The 27,169-nt window shown below is 39.4% G+C and overlaps 1 protein-coding gene across 1 annotated transcript in view; it reads left to right on the top strand.

Moving 5' to 3' along the window:
- The first annotated feature begins 1,282 nt into the window (after positions 1-1,282).
- The window catches only part of LOC138146065 (transmembrane protein 163), a 29,211-nt gene continuing 3,324 nt past the window's right edge, over positions 1,283-27,169 (top strand). Inside the window, exon 1 of the mRNA XM_069067759.1 lies at positions 1,283-1,389. Within this exon, the coding sequence (XP_068923860.1) occupies positions 1,347-1,389 (43 nt within the window). The 5' untranslated portion in view covers positions 1,283-1,346. The remainder of the gene's footprint in view (positions 1,390-27,169) is intronic.

Genomic DNA, 27,169 nt, shown 5'->3' with positions numbered 1-27,169 from the left:
CCCATCATTTCTTTCTTTCCCCTTTCTTTTATTTCTTCCTCTTATCATTTATGAACTCCTTTCTCTTTCTTTAATTATAATTGTGATTTCTGCTGATAAATTGTTTACAGAATCTCTTTCCTTTGTTCCAGCTATAATAAAGTTTCCTATTTCAGTCAATCAATGACTGCCAAGACCCTAGTTATTTTCTTAATTTTTGTTGATTTGAAAAAAATAGAGAATCAATAATAAATATACATGGAAGTCTTCATACCAGTGTTTACATGAACCTTGGGTTTGCCCCAGTTGGGTTCCAATGTCAAGGGAAGGTTATTGGTGTTGCATAAGAGTGACTCATTGCTTTTCATGATAAGATAAAAATTTATTCTAAGTGTTGAGATAATGTCAGTAGCACATTTTATTTTTAGAACCTTTTTTTACTCAACTTAAAGGCTATATTCAAGCTCAGATGCATTGTGAATTCAGTGGAAATTTAGATGATGAAGTATCTCCATCTAAATTTAACCTCTTGGTTAAATCTTGGTTAAAACCTCTTGGTGTATAGAGCTGTATAGGCACTTTGTGACTCTGGAGCCATTGTGTACCTCTGAGGAACCCAAATTCTCCACTATCTGCTTGGTGAATTATTTATCCAGGGACAGTGTTTAGCAAGTAGCTGATTTGCTCCTATTGTCCTGACACCTCCCACTAACCATCAATCAGTGTGTACTCAACTCGCTTTAATCTTGCATCAATATTTCAAGGATGGATCACAACCTGTCTGTAATTTGTAACATTAGCTGACCAAAGCTCAGAAAGGTTAAGTGACTTAGCTTGGAAATATATCAAGACAGCATCTCTTTTGGAGGATATATGTGTATGTGTATGCCTATATGTGTGTTGAATTGCACTGGAAAGTATAAATATAAGTTTGTATTTTCTATCAGCTCCCCCTCCCCCCTCCATTGTTCTCATACAATAAGAACTTTAGCAATTTTTATACAAATGACTTGTTAGATATAATAGCTATTTGTGTAGCATCTTCCTATATAGACTGTAAACCCCATAAATACAGAGGCTTTAGCTCATCTAAACTTTGTATGTCCCCTTGCCAGTTCATAGTAATCACTTAATTGTTCAATGAATTGATTGAACTGAATTGGGTAACTAAGAAATGGTTTTACTGACCCACTTGTGCTCTTTCAGGATCAAAATTTGTTTTAGTTGACATTTTAGCCTAATTTGGTTTATGATATGATAGCAAATGATTTGCTAAAATCTTCAATTTTCTTTTTCAGGATGATTTCCTGTTCAGTGTTTCCATTTTAAGTGGGATCCTATGCAGTGTCTTGGCTGTGTTAAAATTTATGTTGGGAAAGGTTCTGACAAGCAGGGCTCTGATAACGGATGGTAAGTAGGATCAACTTCCCTAGTGATCTTTGTATTAATGTATAAAATCATTGGTTTAGCTGAGACTTTTATGTATGGAGAATGTAAATGGGTTGTATTTGAGCACTGAGAGCTTTGCATCCTTTTATTCTTTCTGATATACTTTGTTAGATGACCCCAAAAGAGATACTTCTATTCCCTCTAAAACATTAATATTCCCTTTATGAATTATAAATGTTCAACTATGTCTCTTAGTAGTGTGTCTCTGGGCCCTTAGCCTATTAATCCTAAAGCACAAAGTTCTTCCCATATGGTAGACTTTCCCCTGTGTTGCTCCAAGCAAAAAATAAATCCCTTTCCAGAGTCTAAAACATACCTTCCTCCCAACATTATTAGGACTTTTCCCTCTAGCCAATTAAGATCAATACTCACCAAGGAGATTTATATAAATCCTTTTTAGCTGGATGAGTGGCCCATGTTCTTCATTTGAAAGCCCAAGACAAATCAGACAGTTCTGTGTTTTGTCTTTGGAGTGGACAGGAAATAGGGTACAAGGGTACTATGAAAAAAAAATACCAGATTTGGAATCAGAAGAACCCAGCTCACGTTAATAATAATAGTAGCTGGCATTTATATAGCACCTTAAGTTTTACAAAATATTGTATATATGTTATCTCACTTGATCTTCACAACAGCAATGTGACTTAGGTGCTGTTATTGTCCCCATTTTACAGATGAGGAATATGAGAGAGGTTAAGTTTGGTCAGTATTTATTTAATGCCTTTATCGACTTGCCCAGGGTCACACAGCTAGGAAATATCTGAGGCAAGATTTGAACTCAGGTCTTCCTGATTCAAAGTCCTTTATTCTCTCCACTGTATTACCTACTTATCCTGCTACTTACAAGCCATGTAGGTTAGTTAGGGGTAGGTTAGTTGGATAGGTTAATTAACCTCTCTAAGTTCCAATTTCCTTACACGTAAAATGGATATGATACCACTTAGATTATCTATGTTACAACATTGTGAGGAAATTCTTTATAAAAACCTTAAAACATTATTTAAATGTAAATTACTGTTAATATGATTATAGTTTACATTAATAATATCATCAGTAATTACTACCTTTTAGGTGTATAGAGAAAATTTGACAAAGTGGGATTTCTTTTTTCCTACTTATATTTGATTCTTTTTTGGCTTTTATTTGTGCTCAACTCAACTCCCCAAGCCTTTATTAAGCCACTGCTATGTGCAAGGTGCTTGGGCTATGAAATGAAAACACTAACAACAACAGAGAAATCCCTGTCCTCAAGGAGTTTACCTTCTACTGGTGGGACAAGGTGGGATATGGCATGTACAGAAATAGGAAAATACAAAATCTATATAAAGTGATAGGAAGGAATTTCAGTAATGATCAAAGTAATTGGAGTAATTTGGGAGTAATTGGAAAGGAATAATGTAGGAGGCAACATCTGAGCTATGTTTTGATCTCAGCCAGGGATTAGAAGAGGCAGAGAGAGGTAGGGAAAGGGTACAGGGCATAGGTGGGAGCTATGTGCAAGGACCTCATAGTGGGAGAAGGAACGTTGCATATGGGAAACAGGAAATAGATTAGTTTGACTGGAATGGAGGGTGAATGAAGAGGAGAGAAATAAAATAAAACTGGAAATGCAAGTGAGAGTCAGATTAGGATGTGTTTTAAATGCCAGATTGAGGATTTTGTATTTTTTCCTGGAAGCAATTAGGAGCCACTGAAGATTTTTTGAATAAAGGAATGACAGAGTCAGACATAGACCTTAGGGCTGTCATTTTGGCAGCTGTATAAAGGAAGGCTAGATAGATATTTATTCAGTTAGATATGTTTCTCTAGCACTTTAAGATCTGTAAAGCATTTTACCCATGTTACCTCATTTTATCTTCACAACAACCCTGGGAGGTAGGTGCTATTATTGTCTCCATTTTACAGATAAGGAAAGTGAGGTTAAGAGAGCTTAAATGACTTTTCCACCCAGTAAGTAAATTCCTGAGGCTGGTTTTTAATTCAAGTCTCCCTGGCTTAGATCCATGTCTCTATCCATTGAGTCATCTAGCTGCCCAGATTAGCTAGAGGAGGAGAATGGAAGAAGGGAGAGGAATTAGGAAAATTATGATATTGTTGAGATGAGAGGTGATGAAGTTCTGAATGGGAATGGAGGCTGTGTGAGAATAGAGAATGGGACAGGATGGGAGAAATGCTGGAGAGATAGCAATCCATGGCAGCTGGTGAGATATGGGATTGAGGGAAAAGCAAGTAACAAAAGTAACTCTGTGAAGTTGGGTGACAGGAGGGATAATAGTTCCCTTGACAGATATCGAAAACTTTGGTGGGAAAATGGGCTTTGGAGAAAATGTAATGATTTGAGTTCAAGATGCCTATAGATATCCAAGTGGAGAAGTCTTAGCAAGCAGCTAGCATTGGTACTGCAGTACAGACTAGGGTTCAGGAGAGAGATTTGGGAGGTACCTGCATAGAGATAATTGAATCCATGGGCATATTGCAAAGAAGGAAATAAAAAAAAGACCTATCTATTCAAATTCATAGCAACACTTTCTATGCTAGCAAAAATCCTTGAAAACAAATTTCCTATCCCTTAGAGAATGCTTATACAAATTGTGGCATATACAATTACATATGTAATGGAATATTATTCTACTTTAGGAAATGATGAATATGAAGAATTCAGAGAACCATGGAAACACTTATATGAACTGATGCTGAATGAAGAAATTAGAATCAAAAGGGCATATACACAATGACTAATAGAGTATGAATGAAATCATCATTAAAAGGCAGTAAATTTAGATTAAATAGACTAGTCAGTAACTGGTTCCAGTAAAATTGATGAAACACACTCGGTAGGGGTTGGGAGTCAACTAAAGGGGTAGATGTTCCATAGTTTAATATAAGTGGTCACTATGTAAACTGGTTTTGTTTAACTATTTTTCTTTGTTTCAAGTGTGAGTCCTTTTGGGTTGGGGGAAGGGGATACATATCAGAAAATGACTGTAGCATTTTGTTAAAAAGCACCAATGAAGCATATTGATAATTGAAATCATAGTTGCTGATAAGATCATGAGAGTATTGAGAGAGAAGAGAAGAGAGCCCAGGACAGAACTGAGGGGGAGACCTTTGCCAAGTGCGCAGGAGAAAGGTGATGAGTCAGCAAAGGAACTGTCAGCTATCCAAGGCAGGAAGAACATCAAGAGAGAGTCATGTCCTAGAAGCCACAGGAGGAGAATATTTAGGAGGGAAGGATGCTTGATTGTATCAAAAACTGTATGGAGGTCAAATAGAATGAGAAACTGCTTTTCAGTTTCTGAGGGAAAGATGTTGAGCAAGCCTGCATTTGCCTAAGAGACTGAGAGCTGAAGAGCTGGTTGCTTTTTAGGTATTAAAAGCACAGGATCATAGAATTTAGGGGGCCTTAGAAGTCATTGAGTCCAACTCCTCTATTTTTCCAAATGAGGAAACTGAGTCTCAGAGAGGTGAAATGATTCATCTAAGATCACACAGGTATCAGAAATTAATATACAGGGGTGGCTAGGCAGCACAGTGAATAGAGCACCAGCCCTGGAGCCAGGAGGACCTGAGTTCAAATCTGGCCTCAGACACTTAACACTTACTAGCTATGTGACCTTGGGCAAGTCACTTAACCCCAATTGCCCTGCCTTCCCCCTCCAAAAACACAACAACAACAAAAAGAAACAAATATACCAGAATAATCATTTCTTAAAGTTGGATAGAGTCTTACAAAGGCTGAAAATTCTTTCACATATAAAATGTATGAAAGTGTATGGAATTAATGATTTTTATATACAGGGAAATATAAAGAATAGATTAAATAACTTTCCCAAGGGTACATGCTGAAAGAACACTCTCCTGGAGTATTTGAGACCTTTGAGACCCAGACTAGTCAGCTGGTCATGTATAATTCTAATGCACATTTATATATTAGTAAGCAACCTCCTTTAGGGAAGAGCCTGTCTTTTACCTCTTTTTGTATCCCTAGCACTTAGTGTAGTGCATGACAACATTTAAATTTGGGGTTTTCTTGGCAAAGATACTGGAGTGGTTTAGCATTTCCTTCTCCAGCTCATTTTACAGATAAGGAAAAAGGAGGCAAACAGGGTTACATGACTTGCTCAAGGTCACACAGCTAGTAAGTGTCTGAGCCTGGATTTGAACTAAGGTCTTCCTGACTTCAGGCTTAATGCTCTATCCACTGCACCATCTAGCTGCTCTAGTAGGTGCTTAATTAATGTATGTATGTATATACATCTACATCTACACACATAAATATATGGTGCTCTACATTGAATTTCAAGTGTATCTAGATCATAGTATTAAGTGATATGAGAAGTTAAAGAGAATGACCTAGTTGGAGAGATTCTATATCCACTTTAGAGAAACAGTCTCTGTCCTCAAGGGGCTTGCATTCTATTAAAGTGGCAGCATTGGCTCCCACAATGGACAGGAAATATAATATTGTAATAGTGATCAGCTTGTGTGATGTCTTCGGCAAGCATGCCATGGTGGCCAACCCCCCACTTTGACTATTCTATCACCTTTTGCATTCGTGCTACTTTTCCCTGTACCAGGGAAGCAATTTTCTCACAGAGCATGACTTTTTTATATTCCAAGCACACAAAGGCATCAGCTTATCACTGCTGGTAGATGGAGCTTTCTTCACAGATCTGCTTTTAAGAAGTGTTAATGCACTGATGTATGTATTTGGCAGCCTGACCCAAGGCTTTCAAGCACTGACCACAGGGATTTCTTACTCAGGCAGGTCTGGATCCAGGACAGGATCTGCTGACTGAGTGTCTTGTACTTAATGTTGTTTGAGTATAGTGCTTCAATAACAATCAGTCAATAAGTACTTATTGAGCTTCTACCATGCACCTAATCCTGTGTTGGATCCATCATCTGGGGGAAACCAGAAGTTCTATGTAAGATCTCTGCAACCAGTACAGGCATATGGATCCTACCTCTGGGTACTGCCTCCAGAATGTGACTTCAACCTGCTTCTACTTTTCATTGGTCTTCCTATTTTCAAATAATCATAAGGTCAGAGATTTAGAGCTGACCAGGACCTTAATCAATCAGTAAACATTTATTAACGACGTACTGTGTGCCAGTCACAGTGCTGGTGATACAAGAAGAGGCAAAATAAAGGCCTGAGGGGTTTCCTATCTCCTCCTGAGTCTGGAGGGCTTCTCTGGGAGCAGGTGCTGGTTCTGCTGGTTCCACTCTCCTCCCTTCCATGTTGGAGGTCTTTGAAGACATATTCCTTGAGTATAAAACCTGTTTGAACTGCCTCAGCGGAGGATGAGAGTTGGGAAGAATAATGCAAAGTGTAGAAATACTTTCAAATTAGCTTTATAAAAATTTTTATGAAGTACCTAATTTGTGCAAACCTTTTGGATATGAAGATAAAAATGAAGTGGTTCTGGCTAAAGGCACTTGTCATATACTAAGCGGATTCTGCTCAGTAGGAGGAACTGACACAACATACCAACAGTGACATAATCAGTTCCCAAACTGCCATGAGCCAGAGTGAAAAACCAAGCTATCTCAATGGCCTCATTTCCATCTGCACTTGAAAAGTCACTTTGAGTGAAGGGTGAGGCTTTGTAAAATGGAAGAAGTGGTTTTTTTTCTCTAAAAATTTTTATTGAATTCTTTTTTTCCACCACCCAAATTTCTACTAGTATCTTTCCCCAGCCCCTTCCCAGAAAGCCAGCCCATATAACTAAAGATATTTTTAAAGTAAAAAAGATGAAAAACAACCAATATATTAAAAAAAAATGGCTAATATGTGCAATGCACCACCTCTGTGGATATTCCACCTTGCAAAGGAGTTGGATGGGGTTGTCTTTTCGTGTCTTTTATTTTATTTTTTTTGAGGCTATGCTTGTTCTTTGTAATTCTGCAACATTGACTCTTGACTGGTTTGTCCTTGTTTCCATTTACATTGTTGTAATTATTGTCTATATTATTTTCTTCATTCTGCTCAGTTCACTTTGCATCAGTTCATCTAAGTTTACCCATACTTCTCCATTTATTTTCCTTTTGTTATTTCTTTCCAGTACAGTAATAGTCCACTATATTTGTGTAGCACAACTTGTTTAACCCACTCCCCAATCAAATGGGCTTCTACTCTGTTTCCAATTCTTTAACACCAGAAGTATAAACAGGCTAAAGGGACTTGATGCCTTGGAGATAGTGAAGAATTATAATACTATCTGCTTGAGGATCCAGCAATCTCTCCCTTCTCCCCCAAGATCCCGCTTTTCTTTTCTAAGAAAGGAGGCAATTAGCCCAGCCTTAGGTAAGATATCTAAACCACAAAGCAGCAGGGAAATAGAGCTGAAGTCAACACCAGCAGCAATAAGGAACCATGACTCTTACATGGAATGAAAGCAAAGGCAGCTGAGGGGTTAAGAATAAATAGGAACAGAGTTGCTGGAGGAAAATCAAGGAAACATACAGCACCACTGTGGAAGGGCAGGGATCCCACCCAGGGTAATACTGTAAGTCCCTGGGGAGTAGTAGATGGGGATCTCGTGACTACTTCCCTGGGTTCAGAGAAGAGTCCTTTCTATGCCCTTTTCTGTATAAACAAAATTTTGACATCTTGTGGGCTTGGGTGCTTATAGAGGGCTGCCTTTAAAGGATATTTTGGTCATTTAAGCTGATATTCTCAAATTTCTTCTGTGTGGAGATGATGATTGGTGGTCCCCAAGCATGCCTCTAACACAAATAATGCACAAAGAAGAATTATATAATTTCTGGTAGTGACTAATGGACTATGCTACAAACAGCTGATTTAGGCACTAAGATCTGAGCAAGGTGTTTTTACCTCTGTCTTGGGATGGATCTTAGAGCTATGGGGCACATTTCAGCTCATGAAATAATAATTTACACTTATATAATGATTTGCTGTCACAAGCACTTTGATATATGATTTCATTTGATTTTTCCCAATGATCTCTATGAGATAGGATAGTCATTTTATCTAGAGCTCAAGAAACTGTGATTCTTGGAGGCTGGGACTTTGGTAAAGGTCATACAACCAGCAAGTGGCAAGAATCAGGACCTGACTCTAGGTCTACTGATTCCAGGTCCAGTGTTCTTCCCACCACACAAAACTAGAAAGTGTTTCTGAGGTCTCCTAAGGGGACTCTATTGTCCTTTGAATTCTTCTCTGGGTCAGTTAGCAGGAAACTTGGTGTTGGGCATTTAGGGTAAAAAGTGACAGAGCAAAAATGAGGCCAAACATGGCTCTAAATGCCATTGTTTAATAGTTAATGTAGTGACTGCTTCTATGCATTCTTTCCAGGCATCTTATTTGATGTATGTGCTATTTCTTTTGTGTGCTGCATTTATTAATGAGAAACATGGAAAAGAGCCCAGAGAAAGCTGGGTCACCTCTCCTGGGGGCCAAAATGACATCTATTTCTTTCTTTTTTAAAGCCAAGAATATAATATATATTGAGTTCTTATAATAGAAAGATCAAAACAATATTATTATTTATAGGGGATGCTGAATCAGGTTTTCACCACTCTCTTGAATTTTCTCTTCTGTATGTGAAGTTCTTTTCCTTTTTTTTCTCACCTCTCCCTCTCTAGAATCAGGTTAGCCAATTTATTTGGGGGTTCTGCTTGCTTTTAATTTCATAAGACTTAGACCAGGGAAGTAGCCTCAGAGATCATCTATCTGACTATTCATGGAACTAATTTGTTCCTCTGAATTCTGTTCCTCTGCCTCCATTAAGGCTACTGTCAGGCATCTGTAAAAGATCGCACATTCAGTTTTCACAAGTGCTGGTATGTGGGGATTTCTCATTTGGGTTTCACAGCTGGCACCTCCAGTCCTCCTGAGCCTTCTGGGCCTGATGCTGTTAATTAAGGCCTTGGGTCTGTATAAAGCTGACAAATTTATAAGCATATGAAGTATTCCTATAAGGGTATGAAAGTGGTTTTCTTTTTAAACAGATATGCTAGAATTTAGCCATTCAAATGTGCTATCTCCATCAAAAGATGGACATATTAAAAGTGGCTTTTCCTCTGTAACCTTAGAGTTAGGCCACAGAACAAATCAGATTTATTTGAATTCAGTCAAAGGGCCATACTTGAGGACATAGAGGGCCACATATGGCCTTGAGGCCACAGGCTCCCCACCCCTGAAAATAGACCTTCTTAGTCTGAGTGGGAGGGGAAGTGGAGCGTGGGGCTGAGAAATCTTTTTTTACCATTCTAGGTAGTGGGAAGTCTCTCTCTGAGGGTGGGGGTGGGGTTTGATTTTTTTTTTTTAATCCTCTAAAATCATTCAGAGCCAAACCTGATGAATTAGGTGAGGGATGCAAAATGAGATCAGAAGATGGTGCGGGGATCATAGGTTTATAAGGAGCTTTAGAGACCATAAAATTCAATGCCCCTGTTTTATAGATAGACAACTGAGACTCAGACAGGTCCAGTGACTTGCTGATAGCCACAGAGCTAGTATCAGTGACTGTATTGGAATACATGACTTCCTGCCTCTGAGTCTAGCTCCCTCTCTATTACACCATGTTTCTTGCCTCTCATGTGGCTAGAAAGTAAGGAGATGGTTATCTTGGGTGGCTTGTAAATTGGCTCTGAAGATAATTCTGAGAGAAGGTTTCAGAATCAATTTAGGCATAAGTACAAACATTGGAATAAGTGACTCATATCCTAAGTTTCAGTAGACTTGTTTTAAAGAAAATCAGTGCCATTACTTGGTAAGGTATTCCTTATTATGGACACACAGTTGTATTTTTTATATTAATAAATGCATAAAGGAAATGTGACTTTGTTAGGGTTGAGGTGTGGAATATAGCAGGTAAGTGACCTTCCCATTATACCACAGCTGGTCAGTGTGAGAGAAAGGCTTGAAGCCAGATTATACCAACTTAAAGTCTGGTACTCCATCCCATATCTCTATGTCATAGTAAGTATTAATACAATATATGTGAACAACAACAACAGCTAGTATTTACACAATGCTTTTCAGTTTGCAAAGTGCTTTCTTTAAGACAACATGATATGTAAAAATTTAAATTTAGGAGAGATCCTTATTTATAGGATTTAAAAGTTAATTAGATTCACAGCAAAAAACCAGGTACCTTGCTTGGGGTACCTCACTTGAGGAATTTTACTATGTTATAAAATCTCTGAGCAGGGAGGAAGATGTCCCTTAGTTTGACCTATGCCTGAATAGGAATCCCTTCCAGGGAATCCCTGACAAGTGGTCATCAAGCCAGATTTTGAATCATTCCATCAGTAAGCCTTCTATACTATCCTACTTTAGGTCAGTTCTACTTATCAGGTTGTTTTCCTAATCATGAGCATAATCTGTCTGTTGTATCATTTTTGGCCATTGTTCCTACTTCTGTCCTCTGGGACTTAGCAGAATAAGTCATCCCTCTGCCACAGTTTTTATTCTTGTTTGTTATTCAGTCATTTTTCAGGCATGCCTGACTCTTTGTGACTCCATTTGAGGTTTTCTTGGCAAAGATACTGGAGTGTTTTTCCCATTTCCTTCTCTAGCTCATTTTAGAGATAAGGAAACTGAGGCAAACAGGGTTAAGTGACTTGCCCAGGGTCACACAGCTAGTAGGTGCCTGAGGCCAAATTTGAACTCAGGAAGAGGAGTCTTCCTTGACTCCAGGCCTGGCAGTCTTTCCACTCTGCCACCTAACTGCCCTTCTTTAACATTACAGCCCTTCAAATACTTGAAATACTAGCACACCTTCCCTTCCTTCCTCACCCTCCACCACCACCTTTTCTTTAAGCTATTTCCTTAGTTCCTTCAAATGATTTCATCAATATATTTTAAAACTTGTAGCCCCCAGAACTAAACTTAATACAGCTGTTGTTTGAATAGGTGGAGTACACTGTGCATATCATCTCTCTCATTCTGTACACAATGCCTCTCTGTGTGCAGTCCTTCAATACTGTGTAAACCTTGAGTGCTATGGAAATGTGAGCTGTTCATCTTATTGGATTTGAGCTGTTCTTCCAACCTGCCAAGTGGTTTTTTTTTAATATCTAGATTCTGCTTCTGCCATGTTAGCTATCCCTCCTACTTTTACATCATCTAATAATTTCACAAGGGTGCTATTCCACCTTCATCAAAGTCATGAACAAAAATGTCAACTGGTCTTGAGCTCTATGACAATTGACTAGAGGGTTTCTTCAGGGTGAATAGAATATTAATAATAATAGAACTTATGCAGCACTTCAAGATTTGCAAAGCACTTTATTCATTTTATTCTCTTGAAAACTCTGACAAGTAGAAGCTATTATTTCCATTTTATAGTTGGGGAAACCAAAGCAGACAGAGGTTAAGTGATTTGTCCAGGGTCACATAGCTAATAAATTTCTGGGGCAAGATTTGAACTTGTGTCTTTCCAACTCTATTTCCAACAATCTATTCACCAAGTCACCTAGCTACTTTTGATACTGATTATTTAATTATAACCCTTTATGTCTAATCATTCAATCAGTCTCACATCTAACTGTACTGTCAGCCAATCTGCTATAAAACTTCACCAGATTCTGAAATCTACATATGTAACTTATTTTTTTGCATTATTATTGGTCTATCATTCCCACTTCTCTTTCTGTGCTCATGTGGTTCATATGATTCCCTCCTCCCCACTCCTCAATTGTTCTAGACTCCTCATTGTTCCAAAAGTACTCCCTCTCTCTTTTTACCTACACCTACCACACCTAATCCAAATTCCCAGCACCTTAGAGCTTTTCTTCCAACCTCTTGATTATACAATTTTATACAATATTGTATAATTGTATACAATTTGATGAAACTATTTTGTTGGAAAATTCTTACCAAGTTCTCTTTTCCTCCCTCTTCCCCAACAAACCTTTATTTTGGTTTTTTTGTTTTGTTTTTTGCTTTTTGGAGGGCAATTGGGGTTAAGTGACTTGCCCAAGGTCACACGGCTAGTTTTTATGTTAAGTGTCTGAGGCCGGATTTGAACTCAGGTACTCCTGACTCCAAGGCTGGTGCTCTACTCACTGTGCCACCTAGCCGCCCCAACAAACCTTTATTTCTCCTAGGGATGTTTGTTTGTTAAACCTAATGAATCCCTATTTTCCAGAATTTCTAGCTCTGATCTCTCTTCAAGCAAGGGGTTATAATTTCAGTAGTTGAATCTCCAGATCAGCTTTGTGCCAACTCCCAACATACAAGGGTTGAGGACACCTGGCAGGTGCTGGCTTCCTGAACACCTTTGGATATCTGGATATCCCTTGCTGGAGAAGGGGGAAGGTCATTTCAACTGGACCCTGCCCTTACATTGTGGATCCAGAAGTCTTTACAGAGGTCTCAGAGTGCCTTTTGACTTTCTCTAGTTTCCCCTATCAACTTCTCTTTCCTCTCATCATCTCCCTTAGTTGATCTCAGAAAATCTTGGTTTACTGGGTGAAAATAAAAGTCAATAATCATATGAAGGCTTAGTGTGCTTCTTAATTACCATAAGGTTCAATTACAATTTTGTACCCCCAAATATGTTAGATTAACTTTGTTGTAGGTTTTATTGGATTATATATATATGTGTATATATATATATTTATATATAACTAAATCCAGTTATATATAAATCCATATGTAAATATGGAGGCATCTATTATTGCTCATGAGACATTCATTTTGGACAAGAGTATTATCATCCTGGCCATCACTAACACCTACCAGTGAAATATAACCAACAGGCAAGAGCCCTGAGAAAAAGCAGTATTCCCCCCACCCAACCTTGACCACCAGCCTGACTTCCAGTCTAGTTCCCACAGCCATTTTCCAGGGAAGCACCCTTCTGGAGATGTAAACTAGCCACTTCCTCTGATGGCCCTCTGAAGGCCTTACCTTCTCAGTAGCCACAGCTATTGAAGACCAGAGAAAAGAAAGTCCTTGCCACCCAAGTCCTTAATGCTATCAAATGGTTCAGGAACTGATACGGCTTAAATAATGAAAATGCCACTTAACCCTCAGTTTCCTCATCTTTAAAATGATCTGGAGAAAGAAAGGGCAAACCACTCCAGTATCTTTACCAAGAAAACCCCAAATGGGGTCACAAAGAGTCAAGCAACACTGAAATGACCAAACAACAGAAACAACATTTAAAAAGATGAATTTTCATGTGCCTTGCAACTGCATCCTAAGGACCACTGGAAGATCCTTCCACCTGGTTTTCAGCTAATGTCTCCTCCTATTAGAATATGAGCTCCATGAGGCCAGCTACTATCTTGCTTTTCTCTTTGTTTCCCTTGCACTTAGCACATTGCTTTGCACACAGTAAAGGCTTAACAAGTACTTTTTCTTTTTAAAGCAATTGGGGTTAAGTAACTTGCTCAAGGTTACACGGTCAGTTATTTCTGGGTGTGGTGCTGAGTATCTGAGCCCGGATTTGATCCCCAGGTCATCCCGACACTGGGGCAGGTGATCTTACTCACTGAGCCACCTGGCCGCCCCTTGCAAGTACTTTTTCTTACATTTATTCATTCATTCATGATCAATACAGCACAAAACGCAGATCAAGTGCTCAGGAGCATAAGATTTTAGAATCCAAGATTTAGACCTGGAGGGAACTTCAGGGATTATCAAGGAAAATTTAGTCTCTCTGCTCTCTCATTTTAGGCTGCCTCTTGCAAACCTCTGCCTCCCTTTCTGTGGCTCCACAGTTCCTCATTGTTATTGGCTGATTGACAAAGCTGGGAGGCAGGTTTCAAAAAGTTCTGGGGCCAAAATGAACAATATAGGATTGATTATAAAGTCTCACACTTAACTTGAAAAGCAAAAACAAAATAAACAAATAAACAAAAATCACTGGGAAGACCCAAATAGTCAGCAGTTAATTTTAAAACAACTTGGACTGCAAACTCAACTCCCTGAGAGTTGAATAGACTGATCTTTCAGCCAGAGAAAGGACTTCAGGCTTAGGCTGCAGTGAGAGAAGTTCAGAGTGAAGAAGACAGTAGCCCCATTGATTCAGCTTGGTGCTGGCCAGCCTTTATCTGGCATCAGTCTGGGTGCCATATTTTAGGAAGGTCATTGGCAAGACTGAGCCCATCCAGAAGAGTTGGGCTGATGGTGAGGGGGATTCCAGATGTCACAGGAGGATTGCTGAAGGAATAGGGAATGTTTAGACTGGAGCAAACTTCGTGTTTGCCAGGAATGGAATGATGACATTATTACTGTCTTCAAATATTTGAAGATCTGTGCTATACAGAAGAGGGATCAGACTCTTCCTATGTGGCTCTTGAGGACCAAATTAGGATCAAACTAGTTAAAGAGGTGGATTTAGGCTCAATATGATGAAGAACTGTCTGATGATTAGAGCTATCTGAAAATGGAAAATTATTGCCTCCAAAGGCAATAATCCTATTGCTGGGACTGTCCCAGGAGAGACTGGGAGATGTAGTCACACTGTAGGCAAGGGGTTGAACTAGGTGATGTCTGAGGCCTCTTCCAATTTGATTATCTATGATTCTATAAAACAGGGCTAAGAACTCCAGGTTATGTAGATGCCTCCAGAATAAAGGTCTGGGAACTTGGATGGGGGGGGTGGGGTGGGTGGGTGGAGGAATTGATATATGTAGTATATTTATATACATACCATATATTATATATACATATAAAAATCCTTATTTCAATATAAATGATTTCCATAATCCTATGTATTTTATTTTATGCATTTAAAAACATTGTTCTGAAGAGGGGTCCCTAGGTTTCACCAGACTGCTAATGGGGTCTGTGACACAAAAAAAAGTTAAGAACCCCTGCTACAAAGAGACCGTCCTGGCAATATTTGTGGCTGCCCTTAAGTGGGTCTTGTTCTGGTATTTGTCAGAAATGTCATGTGAATGATTTCAAAGAACAAAGAAGAAAAGAGGCAGAAGGGAAACTGGGACCCAGACCCAGAACAGCCACAATTTGCCTCCTGGGTATGCTATTTGTTTTTTTCCCATTTTCCACTTTGTGGCCTTTCAATGACTGTTTTGCTTCAGACCCCTACCAAGCAGAAGTGGCAGGGAAATCTGTTTCTGTAATTACATCCTTGTGCTAATTGTATTGTTTGGGACCTGGAACTTGTTCATTCGTTGATCAGAAGAATTAGGAGCTGAACTATAATTACCCCTGTTTCAGCTTTATGATTCCTTTGTGTATGAGGGGGAGAAAGGGGAAGGGAAGAGGGGGAGCTGTGGAGGTGGGGGGATGAGTACGATCCTCCAGGCTGCTAAGATTTGGTATTTCTCTACTAGGTAGAGCTCATCTCCCTCTGGGCTTTGCAAATAGCAAGCAGAACCCTGGGGTTTGCCTTCCTTATCACCTGGTTGCTGCTTTCTGCTCATTTGCTCCCTGGATGTGACAGAGGCATGGGCCTCTCCATTATGTCAGGCTGAGCCAAGCATTTTCTTTCAGAGAAGGAATTGACTTCTTAGGTCAGCAAACTGTTTCTCCTTCAGGAAGCATCCACTTAACCCTGAAGGGGTACGTTCTGAAAGCCCAGCTTGCAGTGGGTGAATTGGCTCACACCTTCCTCACCTAGCTGGCTTTATAAGGGGAGAGCCTCCCCCTCTGCTTACTAAAAAAATAGACTGAAGAGGAAAGTGTGGGCCTTTCTGTACAGGGGAGACTGGGTAATTGAGAAACTCAGCATCATCAACAGCCTCCCTCAGCTAACGCTAGGCAGCAAAAGCCTTATTAATTGGATCCACAGATGGTGTGTCTGGAATAGGTCAAAGTTCACCCCTGTACTCTAAGAAGGAAAAAAAAAACCTGCTAAACAAATTAATTGTAGACAGGATTGTAAGGGTAGTGTTTAGGTCACTAAAAACTGTTTCCCCAAACTTCCAAGCACAAGTTTATTTGCTTCCTATTAATATGCTAATTTCAGTAGATATTCATTGAAGCTAGTCTATGATTTATGCTTAGAACTAGTAAACATTGCTCCACAATTAGAGCTTTCACTGAGCTGAATAGTGTTCCCCAACTTCTAGATATGCACGTGCAGACACATGCCCCACCTTTCTGGAATCAGTACATTTTTATGTTAGTTTTTTTAAATTCCCAACAAATCTTTGGCCAGAGTTGTCAACAAGAGACAGAGCTGATTTATTTGAATCTCCTGATCCACCCTGGGGAGGTGCTAATGAGTAGTAAGAAACCTCCAGTGGCAAGGGAATTGTTAGCAGCCCTCAAGTCAATAGAAAATGCAGCTTTCTAGGACTAACAGAAAATTTCTGGTGTGAATATGGTGGAGTGAGGAAGGAACCCTCTGAGGTCCTCCCAAATTCCCCTCCAAACAGCTAGAAAACACCTCTGAATTGATCAAGGAGCAGGGAAGAACCTTACCAACCCAGCAGGAAAGGCCTGTTGCAATGAGATGAGAGGGGAGCAAGATCCAAGAACAGCAAAACAGCCAGCCTCACAGCAGGGAGCATTCAGCAAGGCTCAGAATATGGGGAATTCCACTAGTGAAGCCCCGCCTTCCTGCAAACCAGTAGCCTCCAGGCAAGTGAGCAATCTGTGCAGCATAGCAAGGCCCCACCGCAGTGACCCCAGCCCCAGCACAAGACACCAGTCAGGACTTGACCCCACTGCTGACCAGTGGTGAAGCCCCATCCCAGGGCTGGCCAACAGTGATATCCGGCCACAGGGACCTGCCAGCAGAGGGACCTTGTTTCTATAGGAACCCAGCAGTAGGGCCCCACCCCTGGGTCAGACCAGCAACAAGATCCCTCTTTCAGGGCCAGTCACCAGAAAGATTCTGTTACCTTATCAACCAAGAAGTAAGGTCCCACTCCTGGGACAGGCTAGTAGCTAAATCCCACACCCAGGGGAGGCCAACAGGGAGGTCTCCTGACCAGTACAAGCCAGAAGGGAAACCCACCCTCCAGTGAAAGCAAGTAGCTAAATCTTGAAGCTCAGTGAAAGCCAGCAGTAAGACCCTGAGCCCCAGAATAAAAAACTTGGGACAGTGCAGAACCAGAGCCCAACTCTTATATAAAAACACCAAGTCCCCCAAAAGAAGAAAAGAATAAGCAAAAAACAAATAAACAAAGAACTTGACTATAGGAAGTTACTATGGTGACAGGAAGGATCAAGGCATAAACTTAGAGGAGGACAATCGTGTCAAAATGACTACATCTGATTCCTCAAAGAAAAATGTAATTTGGTCTCAGGCCCCAAAAGAATTCCTGGAAGAGTGAAAAAGGATTTTAAAGAGCAAATTGAAGGAGAAGAAAAATTGGGAAAGAGAAATGAGAATAATGCAAAAGAATCATGAAAAATGAGTGGACAGCATATGAAAAGATATACAAAAACTTTCCAAGGAAAATAATTCCCTAAAAAAAATAGAATTGGCCAAGTGAAAAAGGAAGTACAAAAGCTCACTGAAGAGAATAATTCTTTAAAAATTAGAATTGAGCAAGTGGAAGCTAATGACTCTATGAGACGTCAAGATATGATAAAACAAAATTTTAAAAAGTTAAAGAAAAAGAAAATGTGAAATTTATCATTGGAAAAACAACTGACCTAGAAAACAGATCCAGGAGAGATAATATAAGAATTATTGGACTATCAGAAAGCCAAGATAAAAAAAAAGAGCCTGTAAATCTTTCAAGAAATTATCAAAGTGGGGTGGCCAGGTAGCACAGCGAGTAAGAGCACCGGCCCCTGTGTTGGGATGACTTAGGGAATCAAATCCGGGCTCAGATACTTAGCACTACACTCAGAAATAACTGGCAGTTTAACCTTGAGCAAGTTACTTAACCCCAATTGCTTTTTTTTTAAAAAAAAGAAATTATCAAAGAAAGCTGCCCCCAAATATTAGAACCAGAGGGCAAAATAGAAATTGAAAGAACTTGCTTATCACCACCTGAAAGAGATCCCAAAATGAAAACTACCAGGAACCTCATAGCCAAATTCCAGAGCTCACAGATCAAGAAGAAAGTATTATAAGCAGCCAAAAAGAAACAATTCAAACACTGTGGAGCTATAATCAGGATAACACAGGATTTGGCAGCTTTCACATTATAGATCCAGAGGGCTTAAGCCTTAACTTAAGGAGTTAGGATTACAACCAAGAATCACCTACCCAGAAAAACTTAGTATAATCTTTCAGGGGAAAAATAGATATTTAATGAAATAGAGAGCTTATAAGCATTCCTAAGTAAAAGAGCATAGCTGGAAAAAAAAATTTGACCTCTAGATACAAGACTCAAGGGAAACACAAAAAGGTAAAAAAGAAACAAAAAAGAGAAAATATAAGAAATTCAATAAGGTTAAACTGTTTGCATTTCTATACAGCAGCATAATATTTGTAACTCAAGAATTTTATTACTATAAGAGTAATTAGAATGAGTATATTCAGAGGACATGGAAATAAGGTAGGGGATGATACCCTCCCTAAAACAAAATAAATGGGTAAAATAGAAAATTTCACTGGAAGAAGTCGGGGGGGGGGATTGAATGGGGTAAATTATCCCACATAAAAGAGGTATGAAAGAATTATTATAATGGAGGGGAAAATAGGGGGTGGGATTGGCAACGCTCAAACCTTACTCTCATCAAAATTGGCTTAAAGAGGGCCATTATATTTGATTTGGTGGTAACCCTTAAAGTTTGGAAGAATCAAAAGAAACCCTATTTCCTCCAGTGGGTGACTCAATTCTGAGCTCATATTAAGAAGCGGTGTGTAGATATTTAGCGGGATCATGGTTGGGGTGGAGGTGAGCGGAAGAGGGGGTTTGGTCCTTCCTCAGGTACAAGTTATGCTCACTATCTCATCTGATGTGATTCTTAATCATAGCTCTCTATATCCTTCATAAAAGGCTGACCTCCAGGAGAAGAAGAGGAGGTCTTCATCAGGTTCCTTGGACAGTTTAGTATAGATACTATAAAGAGCCTTGGATTTGGAATCAGGGAAACCTGGGTAAAATATTGCCTCTGGCCCTTACTATTATGTGGTTATGGCCACCCAATCTCTCTCAGACTCAGTTTCCTTATAAGCCAAATGGGGATAATAATATCACCTACTGGGGCATCTAGGTGGTACAGTGAATAGAGCACTGGTCCTGGAGTCAGGAGGACCTGAGTTCAAATCCAGCCTTAGACACTTGACACTTACTAGCTTTGTGGCCTTGGACAAGTCACTTAAACCCCCCCTGCAAAAAAAAAGTAATATCACCTACCATAAAGAATTGTGAGGATGAAATGAACTAATGTATAAGAGCTTTTCAAAACTTAAAGCGCTACATGCTAGCAATTACTATTGTTAATTAGTGGTCCCCAACCCTGGAAACTGGTGATTAATCATAATTATTATTATATAAAACAGAGATGTCAAACCTGCTGCATCTAGAAATACTCCTGAGTGTGGCTGAAACATATTAAAATGTTACTGGGAAATATTTAATAAAATAAATAAATATATAATAAAACAGAAAACAAAACTAAGTGATATGTAACACCCAGGGCATCTTATATGCAGATTAGTGGCTCCTGATTCTATCTGAGTTTTATAACACTGAAATAAAGCACACTGAAAACCTTAAAGCACTATAAAAAATATGAACTTTTTTGTTATTGCCACGTGTCAATCCAATTTTTTATTGACCATCTTTTAGAGTAGCTACATAATGGGATTACTTCATTTTCCAGGTACGTATATCCTTAGCAAAGTCTTTCTTAAGTCTACTTATTAAATGCAGGTTATCATTTGTGCCCACCCAAGTGCCTTTTTGTTGCCCTTGGGATTACAGGATTACCTGTAATTATGATTTTTTGAGATCATAGTGTTATGACTTTGAGGCCATATAGTATCACCAGAAGTGTTGGAAAATGTAAGTGGTTCCCCAGAGTTATTTAAATGAATCCATGGATCAGAGAGATCCATTTCAGCCTATAAGGGAAAAAACATGTCTGTGACACCAGTCTTTTTACTGTGCGCTCCTATACTTTCTGCTCTTGGGGGGAAAAGTAGGACACTGAGCTTGGGTGAATGGGAAGAGGTCTTAGTGTGTTTTAATGAAGGATCACCAATATACGTGAACTAGCCCTGTGACTTTGTGGAGCTGAGTGGACATCTAGTGGTCAGGTTAGGAAAAAAACATGAGGCTAATGGACACTTCTCAGACTCACAGAATAAGTAAAATGTTAATGCTAAAGAGGTTTAGGAAGAATCTAGTCCAATACTCTTTTTAAATATGGGAAAATTGAAGCTCAGAGAGGTGAGATAATTTGACCAAAGTCCCTGTGTGGGACAGAAAAGACCCTTGCCCAAATTAAACTCAGAGGCTTCTTAAGGTAGAAAGTAGAAAAGAGTTTATTATGATCTCACGAGAGAAGGCATCCCCAATCTGACAAAGGGCCAGAAGGGAGAAGCACCCTACAGAAGGCAAAAGGCATGATTATAAAACCCTAATGTGGGAATTCCACACCCTCTCAACTGTCCCACCTTACCATTGGTTGGTAAGGCAAGTTCACAATCTTCTTATTAAAGCCAACCAATTGGTGCAAAGCAATCTCAATTCATTACCATAATTATTACTAATGAGGCTCTAGTTTTGTTAGATAATATACACAATAAATGAGGTCCACTAAGCAAGTGCAGTAACAACCCCAGAATACTGAACTCCCTTCAGTCCAACCTAGATGTGTCCTTATCTGGGCCCGAGTGCCCCAAGGCCATTGTCGGCTTTCTGATTGGTCAAATCCACCTGTGTCTGCCAGCTCCTTTTATTCTATATAATTTCATTTTTAATATTATCTAAGAGTTCTCTGGGAATTGGGAACCCAGCTTCTTCCCAAGGCTACTGCCTCAACTCTTCCCAAGGCTACTGTCTGGTACTTTTTTATCAGTAGTCTTATTTCAGCAATTCTTGCAGTTCTATAGAAACTTAACCCCTTGCTACCTCTCCTTTCCCTGAACTAAAAACGCCTCTATTTTGGTCTCAATAGTTAATCCAATCAATTGTATTAATACTCAATAGCTCTTACATTACCTTGAAATACACAATGACATATGTGTGTGTGTGTGTGGGGGGGGGGAACGATACTGAACTTAGTTACAAGGTATAAGGAAGAAATAAGAATGTGTATAGGATGTTCAGAATGGGGAAGCTTCACTGCAAGTTGAATCTCACAGTCCCAAAGCTAGTTCATTCTTTTGAAGCAAGCGTTGGGCATTGACCTAATTGAACCACAAGTCTCCCTGAGTGCCCATAATAAAGATGGCAAAGAAGGACTCAGGGTTGAGAGGCTAAGAAAAGGAGAATTACTTGAAGAATAAAGCTTATGTTAGCATATTTTTCTTTTTTCTTCTTTTCAACTCCTCTCCCTCACAAAGCCCACAAGCAAACAAACAACAATGAAAAAAAAAGAACTTTCAGTCAATGAAGCTTGATCTCAGTAAGGTTAAAGAAATGAGTATATAGATGTAAATGGGCCAGCTCCTAAGAGGTTATGTGGGTCTTCATATCTGCAGGAATCTCCAATTGGTAGAATCTCTATTTTCCAAGATAACGAGCTAATCTTAAATACTATTTGATGTGAAAAACCATTCTATATGAATAATTCATTAGTGCAGTAAGGTTTGCACAACTTTGTCGCATGGGATATACTTAGAGTATTATTATCCTCATTTCACAGATGGGGAAATGAGGCTCAGAGAGATGAAATATTTGTCCAAGGTCACAGAACTAGTATAGATCTGAGTAGAGATTAAAACCCAGATCTCTTCTGGTACTTAATGCAGTGCCTTTTCTATTACAATATACCTCCTTCTTGATGTAACATATTACAGAGAGAAATTGAGGGTCCAGGTTCTCTCACCTGGGAAAAATTCATTTTAATCATGATCAGAGGAGAACACACATTGATGACTTAAAATAAGTCCTTTTTTATGATGGGTAGTGCTGGTGATGATTCTGTTGAGCTTTAAAGGAAAGAGCTCTGGTCTCAGGTCGACTCATAGGCAGAGATGACATTATCTTTTTATAAGCCACAGCACAAAGCAGTCACACTATCACATTTTCACTTGAGGTGAACAAAGACATGAGAAATTTGGAGCAAATGACCTGAGTTTACAATAAACTTGCAAAGACCTGGAACAGCAAAACCTCTTTTCTGTGAGGTGTTTGTCCTGATTGCATTATTTAGAAATTGCTAAAGAATTCAAGGGACTGCAAGAGAATAAGAGCCCAAATCCTAGGGACTTCAATAGTACATACTCTAGGCAATAATCAGTTGGTGCTTAGAGTTAAACAGATGGTTATCATTTGAAGGACCTGCAGCCTTTCTTATATACAAGCCCCCACCTTAATGCCTGAACCTTAGTCTGCTATTGGCAAATGCCAACATCTTTGGTGAATACTGATGGGCTGACTTTGAGAAGATGTGCTGGGGTCTGGTGCTCCAGACTGAGGGGGAAGAAGGAGTCGAAATGTAATGTGGGAGCAAAACATCAAAAAGAAGCAAGATTAGGATTGGTTAAGGCTTAGAACTGCCAGGTTTACTCATTATAGGTCTATTAAAAAAAGTATAACACATCAGGCTTTTTCCATGGGGTGTGGGCACTGTTTTGCCACTTGAACAGTGTGAGTGGATAGGTTAGAGGACTTACCTAGGTCTTTCTGTGCCCACATCCCTCCCCTTGAACTGCATCCTGTCTTGCTGTTTAAACCTCTCTTCAGAGGACAGCAGAACATTAAAACTAGAAATAATCTTGTCCAACCCTTCTATTTGATAGGTGGGGAAACTGAGGTCTGGATAGATGACCCAACTTGCCAGAGGTCACACCGTTTATTAGTGGAAGAATTGTGACTTAAAGCCAAGGTATCCTGATTCCTACTGTAGCTCCCTTTTGAACACACTGTGTTGCTTTTAAATGATTTGAGTTTAGATTCTAGAAATACCCCCATATCATCTGGGGGACCTTGGGCAAGTTACTTCACATCTCTTGGTCTTATTTTCCTTATCTATAAAATTCAAGCACTAGACTTAATCCCTTCCTCATCCAGATTCTATACAGAGTTGTGCTGGAGCCATCTCTAACCTGCTTGATTTTTTAAATGTTCAGTGTGAGCATTTATACCTCAAAAAGTGGCAACTGCTGCCAATGGTTTGATTTATTGTTTTGTAGATTATCTAGACCCAAGAAAATGGTAATAACTTAAGACTGTGTGTTGTTCATTACCCCTCCTGCCCTGATGGTTAAGCATTTTCTAGTACACTCCTGTATTGCTTGAGTTCACCAGAAGGGTGTTAGAAGGCTCAGGGAATGACATCATCACCAGCCTGAACGTCCAGCAATAATACTAGCTGATATTTACATGATATTTTCCAGTGTATGTCATAACCAGTGAACCTGTGTACTTTAAAAAAAAATATGGTTGAGAATAGACCACACATTGTTATCATCATTGCTAGCATTTGTAAAGTGTGGTAAGCTTTACAAAGCACTCTACATGTGTTATCTTATTTGATCCACAAAATATCTCCATGAGGTAGGTGCCATTATTATCTGCATTTTACTGGTGATGAAACTAAGTCAGAGAGGGTGAGTGACTTGGCCAGGGTAAAATAGCTGGTTGGTGTCTGAGGCAGATTTTGAACTCAGGTCTTCATAGAGGTCTACTACTGTGATACATTGCTGCCTGGTAGAATAACATGCACATTTATCCAACTAATAAGTACCTTGGTTTAACTAAGGTAGCTTCTGGAAATGACCTCTGGCAAATGACCTCTGCCAAGTCATCTCATTTATCTGGTCCTATCCAGAAATGCTGAGAGTAGCAGCTCATGAGAAGTTAACTGTAGGGAGTGTTTTCCTTTCTACATAGACTAACTACTAAGCTGCTGAGCAGGCAACATTCTGGGATTTCTTTCCAAGGCCATCTTGAGAGTTATTCATGGGCAAGGGAAAGAGATCCTCACGGCTCTATCTTCTAGCAAAACCCCTATCGTGCTGCTTTCTCAGGGACTACCACGGATCCTGATGTGCCTCCATTTCTCTGCCCAAGAAAGCCATGACACTTCTAGGCTTGCAGGCTAGGACAATGTTATCTTTGCATCCGCTGACACATATGTAGTACAGTGCATTGTACTTTTCTGTGGGTCAGGTCATGAGGGTCTAGGATTTCATTGCCCTAAGGAACTCCTGATGTGGAAATTCCCTCCCCTGAAGCAGAATAACAACTTTGTAAGTTAATTTTGGAAAGTTACCTGGGATCCCTACACCCTTGTATTAAGTAGGTACTTAATAAATTAAAAAAAAAACTCGATTCAACTCCTATTTCTCTCTCTCTTTTTTTAAATGCTTTATTAACTTCTGATTTAGATCATTCGTTTCCGCCAGATTTTGAGTTACAAGTTTTCTCCCCGTTTTTCCCCTACCCACTGCCCCCAAAATAGCAGCCCCACGGGGTATGCCCTCCTCCAATCTGCTTTCTCCCATATTTTCTCCCATACCCTTTCGACTTTTCCAGTGGATCTCTATGCCTCAGTGCCTGTATATCTTACTTCCCAATTACATGTAAGATGGTATTAATAATAGTATATATATATATATATATGCACACACACATATATACATATATATATATTTGAATATTTGATTTTAAAACTTTAAATTCCAGATTCATTCCCTTCCTTCCTTGTCACCCACCCTTACTGGGAAGATAAGCAGTTCAGTATAGGTTGTACATGTGTGGCTAATGCAAAACAATAACATAGTAGATATATTGTAAAAGACTGACTATATTTCCCTCCCTCCTATCCCACCTCCCACTTGTTCTATTCTCTACTTTGATTCTGTCCCTTTACAAAAGTGGGTGCTTCCAACTTCCCTCCCCCCAGCCTGCCCTCCCTTCATCATCCCCCTCTCATCCCCTTCCCCCCCTACTCTCCTGGAGGGTGAGATACCCTATTTAGTGTGTATTTCATTCCCTCCTCAAGTCAAATTCAATGGGAATAAGGTTGACCCATTTCCTTTTGCCTTCCTATTCTTCCCCTCCATTGTAACCATTTTCTCTTGCCTCTTCTGTATGAGATAGTTTACCCCAATCTGTCTCTCCCCATCTCCTCTCATTATATTCCTCTCACCTCTTAATTTCACCTTTTAAGTAGCATCCCTTCCTGTTAAATTGGTTCTGTGCCCTCTATCTATGTTTACCTGTAAACATATTGTAGCGGCAAGCACCCCAAGCATCTTCAGGTTTTGTTGCCATCACAGGTTCTTGGATCTGCTTTGATAAAGGAAAGCAACTCAAAATGGGTTAACAAGCTTACTTTAATCAGTCAAACATGTATCGTTTACCTAGTTCAGGGGAAAAAAGGTCAGCACTTCAGAATACACAGGCAGAATTATCAAGTCAGAGAAACAGATCAAGTAGACAGATTTTCAAACTGTCCAACCATTACATCCATACCAAACAACATCTGGGTTTCAAAGCCGAGGGGCTCTGGACAACGGGTAGCCCAGAGTTTCATCAAATCACAGAATACTTCTCAAAGTGAGCCCCAAAACAAAGCTACACATCAGGGCTTATATAACCTTCTCCTGGCTCAGAGAATGTAACAATCTTATTGACTCACTGGCCAATCAAGAAGTATCTACTGAAAAACAAGCCTCCCACCCCAGGCTTCAGGTGCACTTTAGCCTAGGGGCAGGGAAGATCTTAAAAATTTACATTCCCATTACACACATTCACATATGTATTCATATGCCCATATACCCTCATATATAGACATATACATACATACATACATATATACATTTCTGTTCCCTTCAACTACTGAGAAAAGTTTCATAAGTTACAATTATTGTTTTTCCATGTAGGAATGTTAATAGTTCAACTTTGATAAGTTCCTTATGATTTCTTTTCTCTGTTTACCTTCTCATGCTTCTCTTGCTTCTTGTATCTGAATGTCAAATTTTCTATTCAACTCTGGTTTTTTCAGCAAGAATGCTTGAAAGTCCTCTATTCCACTGAATGACCATATTTTCCCCTGAAACAGGATACTCAATTTTGCTGGGTAGGTGACTCTTGGTTTTAATTCCAGCTCCTTTGTCTTCTGGAATATAATATTCCAAGCCCTTCAATCCCTCAGTGTAGAAGCTGCCAGATCCTGGGTTATCCTGATTGTGTTCCCACAATATTCAAATTGTTTCTTCCTGGCTGCTTGTAATATTCTCTCCTTAATCTGGGAATTCTGGAACCTGGTATTCCTAGGAGTTTTCTTTTGGGGATCTTTTTCAGGAGTTGATCGGTGGATTCTTTCAACCTCTATTTTGCCATGGGGTACTAAAACATCAGGGCAGTTTTCTTTGAGAACTTCCTGGAGGATGATTTCTAGGTTCTTACTTTGGTCATGGCTTTCAGTTAGTCCAATAATTTTTAAATTATCTCTCCTGGATCTATTTTCCAGGTCAGTGTTTTTTCCCATGAGACATTTCACATTGCCTTCTATTCTTTCATTTGTTTGGATCTGTTTAACAGCATCTTGATTTCTCATAAAGTCATTAGCTTCCATTTGCTCCAATCTAATTCTGAAGCTATGATTCTCCTCAGTGAGCTTTTGAGATTCTTTTTCCATCTGGCAAATTCGACTTTTTAAGCCATTCTTCTCCTCATTGCCTTTTTGAGCCTCTTTTGCCATTTGAGTCAGTCTGTTTTTTAAGGTATTATTTTCTTCAGTCAGGCTGTTGACTCTCAT

This window comes from Petaurus breviceps, unplaced genomic scaffold (genome assembly GCF_028583685.1).
Source record: "Petaurus breviceps papuanus isolate PSGF00001 unplaced genomic scaffold, PetGlider_PUasm1.0 90752, whole genome shotgun sequence".
In the NCBI taxonomy this organism is placed as follows: Eukaryota; Metazoa; Chordata; class Mammalia; order Diprotodontia; family Petauridae; genus Petaurus; species Petaurus breviceps.
This window is presented reverse-complemented; position numbering and strand designations above follow the sequence as displayed.